Source organism: Pyxicephalus adspersus, chromosome 9, assembly GCF_032062135.1.
Source record: "Pyxicephalus adspersus chromosome 9, UCB_Pads_2.0, whole genome shotgun sequence".
NCBI lineage: Eukaryota > Metazoa > Chordata > Amphibia > Anura > Pyxicephalidae > Pyxicephalus > Pyxicephalus adspersus.
This window is the reverse complement of record NC_092866.1, coordinates 8,513,395-8,525,414: the sequence shown is the minus strand read 5'-3', so window position 1 is coordinate 8,525,414 and position 12,020 is coordinate 8,513,395. Positions and strand designations below refer to the sequence as shown.

Here is a 12,020-nt window from a genome sequence, read left to right as displayed (position 1 = left end):
GTAGTGTGTAAGCCAGCTGGGCCCCTCCCACAGTTCTGTTCCCTGCACATTCTATGTACAGCACATTACATAATGTCAATGCTACATTTACAAGGTCATAACTGGGTTTGCAAAGGCATTTGGTGAACACAAAGTGCAGTTATGTCCGTGTGGGGAGTATATTTTATTTATTTTTGTGTGGATGGAATTTGGCTTTAGGTTAGGTAATGCACAGGGGTATTAGGCTCCAGGTAGAAAAGGGTAAAGGTTAGGCACCAATAAAGGGATTGAGGTTTGTTACCATAAAGATGTGTGTTGAGGGTAAAGAGGAGTTAGGGTGAGGCACCAAGATTTATGGTAGACACCAGGCAGAGAAGGGTTCAGTTTAGGCATGAGGATGAGAATTCAGGATATGAATTCCGAGCCCTGCACAATATTGCTCTTCTTTGCTATCAGCCATATACAAGGATAGACCTGAGATATAATAATAATAATAATGGTACAGGGAAGGGGTGGGGCAGGGTGACGACGCCCCTACATGTGCGCTGAGTACTCGCTGGATGCTGAGCACATGGTCCCCGGCATCACACCGCTCACCTGCCTCTTCTCGCACCCTGATTGGTGGAGCTCTGTCATGACGTCACCGCCGGCTTTCGGGCTCCGCTGTGAGGAGTCGCAGGAGAGATCGGGGACATGGGATCGGTGCCGGGGGCTGCTGCTTACCATGAGGGTGAGGAGGGAGATGGGGGCCCCGGGGGCTTCCAGATGGTGCGCTGGGAATGGCACATGGTGCAAACTCCGTACCTGGTGGCGGTGTGGATCCTGGTGGCCAGCCTGGCCAAGATCGGTGAGTGATGGTCCGTGTGTGGGGGAGATGGATCTGTCATGTCTTCTGTCCTTCCTCTGTGTCCTCTGTCTGCATGCCAGCCTCTGCTATGTGTGAGTGCAAGACACCATGCCACTACTGTGCCCTCCCCATACCCTGCCAACACTGTGCCCTCCTCATACCCAGCACTGTGCCCTCCTCATACCATGCCAATTCTGTGCCTTCCTTATACTGTGCCCTCCTCATACCATGCCAACACTGTGCCCTCCTCATACCCAGTACTGTGCCCCCCTCATACCATGCCAATTCTGTGCCCTCATTATACCTTATACTGTGCCCTCCTTATACCCTGCACTGTGCCCTCCTTATACCCTGCACTGTGCCCTCCTCATACCCAGTACTGTGCCCTCCCCATACCATGCCAATACTGTGCCCTCCTTATACCCAGTACTGTGCCCTCCTCATACCATGCCAATACTGTGCCCTCCTCATACCATGCCAATACTGTGCCCTCCCCATACCATGCACTGTGCCCTCCTCATACCTTATACTGTGCCCCCCTCATACCATCATACCCTGCACTGTGCCCTCCTCATACCCAGTACTGTGCCCTCCCCATACCCTGCCAACACTGTGCCCTCCTCATACCCAGTACTGTGCCCTCCACATACCCTGCACTGTGCCCTCCTCATACCATGGCAATACTGTGCCCTGCTTATACCGAGTACTGTGCCCTCCCCATACCCAGTACTGTGCCCTCATCATACAATGCCAATACTGTGCCCCCCTCATACAATGCAAATAATGTGCCCTCCTCATACCATGCCAGTACTGTGCCCTCCCCATAGCATGCCAATACTGTGCCCTCCTTATATCTTATACTGTGCCCTCCTCATACCCTGCCAATACTGTGCCCTCCCAATACCCTGCCAATACTGTGCCCCCCTCATACCCTGCACTGTGCCCTCCTCATACCATGCCAATACTGTGCCCTTCTTATACCCAATACTGTGCCCTACTCATACTATGCAAATACTGTGCCCTCCTCATACCATGCCAGTACTGTGCCCTCCCCATACCATGCCAATACTGTGCCCTCCTCTTACCATGCCAATACTGTGCCCTCCCCATACAATGCCAATACTGTGCCTTCCCTATACCCTGCCAATACTGTGCCCTCCCCATACCCTGCACTGTGCCCTCCTCATACCATGCCAATACTGTGCCCTCATCATACCATGCCAGTACTGTGCCCTCCCCATACCATGCCAATACTGTGCCCTCCTTATATCTTATACTGTGCCCTCCTCATACCCTGCCAATACTGTGCCCTCCCCATACCTTGCCAATACTGTGCCCTCCTTATACCCTGCACTGTGCCCTCCTCATACCATGCCAATACTGTGCCCTCCTCATACCATGCCAATACTGTGCCCTCCTCATACCCAGTACTGTGCCCCCCCATACCATGCCAATACTGTGCCCTCCTTATACTCCGCCCTGTGCCCTCCCCATACCATGCCAATACTGTGCCCTCCCCAAACCATGCCAATACTGTGCCCTCCTTATACCCAGTAACGTGCCCTCCTCATACCTTATACTGTGCCCTCCTCATACCATGCCAATACTGTGCCCTCCTCATACCTTATACTGTGCCCTCCTCATACCATGCCAATACCCTCCTCATACCTTATACTGTGCCCTCCTCATACCATGCCAATACTGTGCCCTCCTCATACCTTATACTGTGCCCTCCTCATACCATGCCAATATTGTGCCCTCCTCATACCCTGGACTGTGCCCTCTACATCCATCATTACCTAAACTGTGCGCTCTAACCTCCTCATACCCAGTACTGTGCTCTCTACCCTCCACATATCCAGTACTGTGCCCCGACACCCATAATACCCAATATTATGCCCCTACACCCATCATACCCTGTACTGTGCCCTCCTCATACACAGTACTGTGCCCTCCACCCTCCTTATACCCTGTACTGTGCCCCCTACACCCATCATACGCAGTATTGTGCCCTCATCATACCCCATACTGTTCCCTATATCTTCATCATACCCTGTAATGTGCTATATGCCCTCTCCATACCCTGTACTGTACCCTCAGCCTGACCTGTACTGTGCCCTCTACCCTCATGCTGCCCTGTATTGTGTCAGCGTACTATACACAATACTTTGCCTTTAACCCTCATTATACCCTGTACTGTAACAGCTTACCATGTAAAATACCTGCCTGGTGCCCTCTACACTCATCATGCCCTGTACAGTGTCATCTTACCAAACACTATACCTGCACTGTGCTCTTTATTCTCCTCATACCTTGTACTGTACCTTCTAAAGTTAGCTGACCATGTACTGTGCCTACTATTACACATTCACATGTACATGTACTGTGCCATATTAGCAGACACCATACCTTCACTGTGCCCTCTACCCTCATTCACCATATACTGTGCCAGCTTGCCATACACCATTACACTGATTCTTGTGATTCTACCAGCACTCCTCCCTTCACACTATACTGTAATCTCTAGCCTTTTGCCCTCTCAGTATTTACTATTACTCTTGCACTGTGCCAGCTTACTTTACCCTACTATACCCCTCACAGTACCCTCTAACACAACACAGTGCCCTCTCAGAATATCTTGCTCTACCATGCACCGTTCAAGCTCCCTGCATTCTGCATTTAGTATTTGTAAAAACACCCTATTACTTTGTACTTTGCCATTTTAGAGTCATTTATCCTATAGAAGGTACCTTCTCACCTTACCCAGCTCTGTGCCCTCCCACCTTTTGTATACAGTGTACTCATTGCACCAGCACACACTGTTACCTGCATTGTATGGAGTGCCCTATCATTCTTCTCTGCCCACAATTGCCACCCATCCAAATATAAAGATGGAAAAACCAAAATGTAAAAAAGTGATTTTTTTTCTTTATGTACAAGAAAGCCAACAATGTTCTTTTCCCTTATTCTGCAGTCTAATGCCAACCTTCCCAGGCATGACTCCTGCTACTTGTTCAAATGTTACAGACATGGCATACATTTTGCAAATGAATGAATTATGAACCATGCATTCATGATGGTAAATCTAATGGTGCCAATATAAAATTTGACCATTGAACAATGCTGTGAGTAGGAAAGTCAATGTTTGGTTTGGCAACCTGTCTGTGCCCATTTATTCTGCCCTGCACTGTGCACTCTTAGTCTACCCTGCATGAGTGCACACTTATCCTGTTCCTTCTCACTTTATCCAGCTCTGTGCCCTCTCGCGGAACTCTACATTGTACGTTATTACTGTACTCTGTTCTGTGCACTTACTGTGCCCTTTCTCTTCTTCTCTTCCCCTCATATACCCAATATACCACTGTGCCCTTACATTGTGCCCTTTTGTCAGTACCCTGCAGTATGCCCTCCTACTTTGCCATGTGCTGTGCCCACTTACTGTACCCTACACTGTGCCCTCCCATTCTGCCCAGCTTTACATCTTCATACAGTACCCTACACTGTGCCCTCTCTCCAAAATCTGTATTGTACCCTCTTTCTGTACTCTGCGCCCTGCAATCTTCCTTCTCATATACCCCATCTTGCACACAATCACCCTACTGTACTGCCTGTATTGTGGCCTATCATAGAACCCATGCAACATGCCCTCTCATTCTGCCTGGCATTATTATTATTATTATTATTATTATTAATAAACAGGATTTATATAGCGCCAACATATTACGCAGCGCTGTACATTAAATAGGGGTTGCAAATGACAGACTAATACAGACAGTGACACAGGAGGAGAGGAACCTGCCCCGAAGAGCTTACAATCTAGTAGATTTGTACCCTCTCACTTAACCTTCTAACAGTATTCCACATTTTACTCTCTCACTGTATTTTGCATTGTGCTTGCTGATGGAACCTTGCATTGTGCCTTCTTCATGTGCCCCCTACGATACCCTACACTGTGCCATCTCATCAAATCCTTATATTATGTGCTCTTACTCTGTCCTGCACTGTGCCACCACTTATGTAGAATACTGTGCCATATTTTTGTACCCTGCCCCGTGATCAATCATTGAGCTCTGTACTGTGCACCTTTACTGTGCCCCCAAAGTATACTGTACCATATGGTGCAACTGCACCCCTCCCTGTGCCCTCTCACAGTACCCTGCCCTGTGCATCTTCATTGTACCCTGTGTCGTACCCTCTTACTCTGCCCTGAATTGCATTCATCACCTTGTACCCCATGCTTTATCTGTACCCTATCACTCTGCCTTCATTGGTGCATAGGTACCATACCCATCATTCTTGGACATTTGCAGCACCGGAGTCTTGGATTTGGCTCCACCGCGTGTTGGGGTTTTCTCTTGGTGTTCCAGTTTCCTTTCTTAATACAGGAGAGCTCGGAGTAAAGTAGTAAAACTAGTTGCAGATGTTGCATTATATTTTATATCATAATCTGATCAGTGTCATTTGCTGTGAGGGAGTTCAGTTCTTTAATCTATATTTATCCTCGATTATCCAAACCTATTCAATGTATGCTTAAATCTTCTTCTCCATTCCTAACTAAAATCATTATCCCTTGAGCCAGTCTGTAGGGATCCCTCCTCTTCACCTAACCTTCCTCAGACCTTTCACTGTAATTTGTGTAGTTTCACACAATTGGTTCTGCATGTGTCCAGTACAACACTAACCAATGCAGACTGTGTTATTTGAGCCAAATAGAGGGAAACATTCAGGTGCAATCGCTGCAAATCAAAATACAGGTAGACCCCGGGTTAAGGACATCCGACATATGGAGAACTCCTAGTTATGAACGGGGCTTCCCTGCTCGCTTGTGTGCAGGGCCGAGGCTTGATGGGGAAAGGGGGCAGTTTGCATGATTTGCAGAGGAAATCTTTTGCTAAAGCTGAGGCTGTGGGTGATCTTAAGAGCTGAGCTGATCTCCAGCATCTTGTAACTCTTTAATGACCAAGACAAACTCTGCAGCTGTTTCTTTTTGCATAGCAAAGCACAGCTTGCTCCAGAAGTTATTGAATGTCTAGGCTCCATAAAGTTTTTTTTTATTTTTTTATTTTTTGCTTGTGTAGCCTACAGTGAGGTTTTTATACAGTAACTGACACCACGCTGCCTAATAATATGTTGAGACAAACATCTGTCCTTATTTCATTTAATAACATAATGTACCTGTTCTGACTTACATACAAATTCAACTTAAGAACAAACCTACAGTCCCTATCTCGTATGTAACCCGGGGACTACCTGTAGGTGTCTGTAATCTCATCAAAGACAAAGGATATAATCTGATGTCTGTGATAGTTTCCATCTTCCAAATTCTAATTTAAAAATGAATTTGATAACCACTAGATATCTCGGAGTATCTAATTACTAATATGTGCCCCCTTCTTCTATCAGCGATCTATTTTTTCATGCTGACCCTGGATAAATCCCAGGCACTGAGTTTCCATGGTGTCCCTTAATGATGCGGAACTTGAAGCTCTTCCACGTTAATTGGCTGACCCACCAGTTACTGAGATGTCCGGGATGACATGATCTGACCTTCTCCGAGCTTTGTATCATGACTTTCCCGTCACATGGCACAAAGCAAGCGGTAATCCTGACCCCGTCTGCATTAGGAAAGCTATATGGCAGTATGTATGGTTGCTGTAGGTGCTGGGGACTTTACACAGTGCACAAAAACGTCTCAATCACTCAAAATTTATTTCCATTGCATTAATTTTTTACCAAGATCTTGTATTGATGATGGGAGAGTCGGAGCTGTGTAAAGTCTTCTCCAACACTTCCTAAAGATTTTCAGTGGGGTTCAGGTCTGGACTGTGATGGCCGATCGATGTTCCTTGAACCATTCTTTCACAATTTGAGCCCGATGAATTCTGGCATTGTCATCCTGGAATATGCCTGTGCCATCAGGGAAGAAAATGTCCATTGATGGAAAAACTGGGTCATTTTGTATCTTCAGGGAGTCAGCTGGCCCTTATTTTTTGGGTACATACCATTGGGGAACCAACTGAAGCAACTCCAGACTGTAACATTGGCCCCATTGGCACCCCAGAATATACCACTGCCCCTAAGGCTCCCCAGATCATAACAACGCACCCTATAGGCACCCCAGATCATAACACTGCCCCGCTATAGGCATCTCAAATCATAACACTACCCCTACAGGCACCCCAGATCATAACACTGCCCCCTACAGGCATCTCAGATCATAACACTGCCCCTACAGGTCCTCACAGGACCACAGTGGTCCGTGAGAAAATTTTAGCGGTCCGCGGCTCTGGCCGGTGTGCCCCCAAGCAGGGTCAGGAAAAGGACCTCGCTGGGGACGCACTGGCCAGAGCCGCAGACCATGTCCCCCATATTGACACAACCAACCCCCACTCTGTGCATTTAGTGGTCCGTAGGTCTGAAAAGGTTGGCGGCCACTTTCTTAGATCATAACACTGACCCTACAAGCACCCCAGATCATAGCACTGCCTGCCTAGGCTTATGGACTTTATTGGCCATAGCATTTTGGTTGGAACTCTCCAGGCAGTATCTGCAGGCTGTCCCTCAAAATCCATGACAGAGGAAGCATTACAATTTATGCAAGTGAAATTGTTTCCTTACCAATGATAGTCCTATTTTGATCCCAGTGATACCAACAATGGAGCTATTTTTATCCCAATGAAACCAACAAACAGATTTCTTTTATCCAGGTGATGTCAATGATGTTTTTTATTTTAAATACAGCCACGAACCAATGATATTTATTATATCCCAGTTACTCCAGCCATGGGTTTTTTTATCTCACTGCCACCAAACATAATTTATCCTGGTGACACCAATGGGACTTATTTTTTACCGTGGACACTGATGCAAAAGTTCATTTTATCCTATTTACACCAATGATAGGGCTTGTTTTTTTACCCATTGACACCAAGAAGGAGGCAAATTTTTCCCCATTGAAACCAAGGATGGGGCTAATTAAAATTTATTGACAGCAACAATGGAACTTTTTTTATCCCACTCAAACCAATGACAAGGTGTAATTTGTTGCACTAACACCAAAGTTGGGGCTTTTGTTTTATCCAACTGATTCCAATGAAGAGGCCATTTTTATTTTAATTGAAATGCCCATTTTATTTTAATATGCCCATTTATTGGAATGCCCATTTTATTGTAATATGCCCATTTATTTTTGCTTTGTGTCCTCAGGGGCTGTTTTATCTTAAACATAGCAAAGCCTAGAAGGAAAGTTGCATTACTACGAGTTATATTCATTACTGCCTTCAATCATAGTGACATAGAGGTTGGGGGAACAACCAGGGGACACAACAGGGGACCACAAGATTGGCACTTACATAAGCATCCGTTTTAAATAAACTTCAAACAGCTATTCCTTATTATTTTTTGAGGACTCAGCAACAGATGGCGTAACCAGTTACTTTCTTTTGTCCATCAAGAGCAATTATTGGCACTGTTAGTTAAATGACTGGGTCTGTACCTAGTTTATTTTTATGTATAATATTCGGGGTAGCCATTTGCAGGCTCTGCTTCCTTTTTAGTAGTGCAGTGGTCACACTCTCTCACAATGCAGGGCCACCATTAACTTTTTGGAAACAACACACTCTGTAAGGTCTATTTACAAAGCAGAAAATGTTGACATTCACCTGGGGATGTTTGGTGAATATAAGATTTACTGTATAAATATAAAAAGTAGACCCCTATATATGAGTAAGATGATATCTTGGCATTTGTTACATAGTAGGTTAGGTTGAAAAAAGACATAGATCCAGCAAGTTCAACCTATAGGGAAATAAACATATTCCAGATATAAAACCCTATAAGGCATAGTTGGTCCAGAGGAAGGCAATAAACCCTGGAACAATTTGCTTCAACAGGGGAAAAAAATTTCTTCCTGATTCCATGAGGCAATCAGATGTTCCCTGGATCAACAGTCACAATTTTTTTTTTTTTACTTATTTGTAAATCTGCAAGGTGGAGTGATTGCATTTCCTACAAACAGCCACAAGGGGGAGCCTCTATAAATCTATATTTAGAATGCAGCACTTAAGTTGGAGTAACACTTTAACTTTGGGGTATTTCAAATTTGTTAAGTAGCAAGGCATTTTTGCATCTAAGCCCTGGTGGGTAGCATTTTATTCCTTCTCTGTTTGGTATTAACTTAAGCCATTATTTTCTTTTACTGAACAAATTCTTAAAATTGTACAGCTAGAAACATTCAATGCCTCTCTCTTCCCCCGATTTGTTCCCGCTGTCATGGATTTATGAGAACTATAAAAATGTCCTTGTACAGTAAGTGTTACCATGGTGCACATTCAGCAAGCTGGAGTACTATTTATTTCTCCCTGGCTGTGTTCAGTAAAAGCAAGCAATGAAGCGACTCTGAGCGGCGTGCTTCTGGGAGGGTGGCGGTGGCTCGTGGTTAAGTGGGGTGTAATGACAATCGACTGTAAAGGGGTAGAGTGTGAAGAGCCCTGGGGTGGCAGGCGGGGGCCTATCATTACTCAGAGGCATTGTAAAGAGTTAGGAGACTAATTGGCGGTTATTAGAATAGATACTGTAATCCACGCCGACAATTCTACACTTCATCTACATTTTTGAGCCTTCATTTTAAAGAGCCACTGATTTGTAAGAATGAAAAAAAAAATCCCAAGAGAACAAAATTAAATTCAATAATCACCTCTGTGCTTACAGGACAGATTGCAATTTTAATCTGAATGGCTATGTTAGCAGCACATCAAGCCAATCAGTTCATATGCTTACAAGATGCATGCCGATAGGAGGAGAAAGCAAAGATGAGATTTTTACTGCTGTGTTTCTTTTCTTTTTTTTTTCATTTTTCAATGCCCTGTCACAAGCTGGGGCAGATCCAGGGCAATCTGGACTCAGAAGAAGTGGGTTGAATGATACTGGCTATCAGACTGAGGACATCTAGTGGCAGAAAACAGTACTACAAGGAAATTTCCTAGATTAAAATTAAATATTGTAGCAAAAGCTGGTTCTGTTTGATCCTTTTTTGGGGTTGTTCATTTTATCTTGGTATTTTTGTTTGGAGTTCAGGTTTATATCTGTTTTTCAGTAATCTTGTTTCACGGTATACAATGGTTGTGAATCTGGTAAAAAAATACAAAGTTTCTTACTCGGAGATACAGTATTTTTAATTAATATAGGCAGCCCAGTGGCCAAAAAACAGCAACTCTGTTGCTAACCTTAATTTATTGTTTAAGTGTTGTCAGGCTGCAACAGGAAGTGTGTGTATATTATTAGTATTATTATATATAATATTAAAAATGTATATTTATATATCGCTAACATATTACCCAGCGCTGTACAAAGTCCATAGTCATATTACTAGCTGTTCCTCAAAAGAGCTCACAATCCAATGCCCCTACCACAGTCATATGTCATTCTAATGCCAATTTTTGAGGGGGAAGCCCATGACCCTACCAGTATGTTTTTGTGATGTGTAAACCATAAGATACGATGGCAATCATGCCGAAAAATACATTTTGGCACACACATAAACAAATTATTTTCACATATTCACTGTAATTCTATTTCACAGCTCAGCTGACAGGAGACAACATGAACTCTTCTCAAGCTGCTTTGATCCCGTAAATCGCTTTTTTGCTGGTGATTGGTATTTCGCGGTGGGGGATGGGAAGGGAGGGGGGTTCATGCAGACATCAAAAGGTTGCATTATGAGATGGAGCTTGCCTAATCTCTATTGAAATAGAGCTGCTTCATACTCATCAGCCTGGAATAATAAATCCGATATTCATAAGTTTCAAGTAATTACTTTCTTATTGGTTGTGTGCTGTAAGGAGGTTTGAGGGGGCAACATGTCTTGCCAAATGTCACCATTTGAACATTAAAGACTTTTGGAATGATACATCTTTAGATGTTTTAAAGTATCTTTCAGATTACATTTAGCATTATTTCCTTTTACTTCCTGTCCTGGTGATGTCACTTCCTACCTAGATGATGTCAATTCCTTTCCAGGTGATGCCACTTCCTTTCCGCATGATGTCACTTCCTATTCAGATCTCAGGTTTCAGGAAAAGAAGAAAAACTTCCAAATGGACATTCAGACATAATTTCAAGAAAAGTTTGACCAAAGTAAAACAGATGTTTTGGGCTGGAGTAATTCTTCAAATATGATCCCTCTATTAGGGGATTGTATCTTTCCTATACAGTTTAGCCAAACTATTTTTATATAATTAAATGTGTGCAATATAATATAAAGCTGCAACTAGTTTGTAAGGGTTTGTTTGGAATGATGGATAAAATGGGGCAAAATCCAGCAGCCGATCAGCTACCACCAATAAGAATGAATGGCTTTGATTGATGGTTTGCAAGTGTTTGTTAGTGTCCCCAATTGCCTTTGTGGGTGTATAAGGGTCCAGATGCTGCTTGAAGTTCTCTGCAGGTGGCCACAATTATACAGGTAGTCCCCGAGTTAAGGACATCCGACATGCGAACAACTCCTAGATATGAACTGGGCTTCCCTGCTTGTTCGTGTGCAGGACGGAGGCTTGATGGGGGGAGGGGCAGTTTGTATGACTTGCAGAAGAAATCTTTTGCTGTTCTGCAAGTTCTTCTAACTCTTTAATGTCCAAGACAAACTCTGCAGTTATTTCTTTTTGCATATTAAAGCACAGCTTACTCCAGAAGTTAATGAATGTCTGGGCTTCATTTTTTTTTTTTTTTTGCTTTGTTTGTGATTAGCTCACGGTGAGGATTTTATACAGTAACTGACACCACGCTGCCTAATAATATATTAAGACAAACAACTGTCCCAATTGCATCTATTAAAATAATGTACCTGTTCCAACTTACATACGAATTCAACTTAAGAACAAACCTTATCTCGTATGTAACTCGGGGACTACATTTTTTGTCTAAGGGGAGACAACGTTCTGTCCCTTTCTTTCTAATTGTGCTCCTGGGTTGTCACTGCGTATCATGGGCTTTCAAAACACGTGACCTACTTACGTAGCCAAGGTCCATTATTGTCACTCACATACAATGAGAAATGCCATGCAGCTGACATCACTGCAATGCGTGTAGATGGGCTGCAGGAGATGAGCACCACCTTAATGTAACACAAGATGAGCAATTATTAAAAGTAATCCTTTTAGAAATGCAATGACCCTCAGCTTGCTTTATATGATATATG

The 12,020-nt window shown here is 43.8% G+C and overlaps 1 protein-coding gene across 1 annotated transcript in view; it reads left to right on the top strand.

Moving 5' to 3' along the window:
* The first annotated feature begins 699 nt into the window (after window positions 1-699).
* Window positions 700-12,020, top strand: part of SLC9A5 (solute carrier family 9 member A5) — a 77,165-nt gene continuing 65,844 nt past the window's right edge. The window contains exon 1 of the mRNA XM_072422484.1: window positions 700-826. Within this exon, the coding sequence (XP_072278585.1) occupies window positions 745-826 (82 nt within the window). The 5' untranslated portion in view covers window positions 700-744. The remainder of the gene's footprint in view (window positions 827-12,020) is intronic.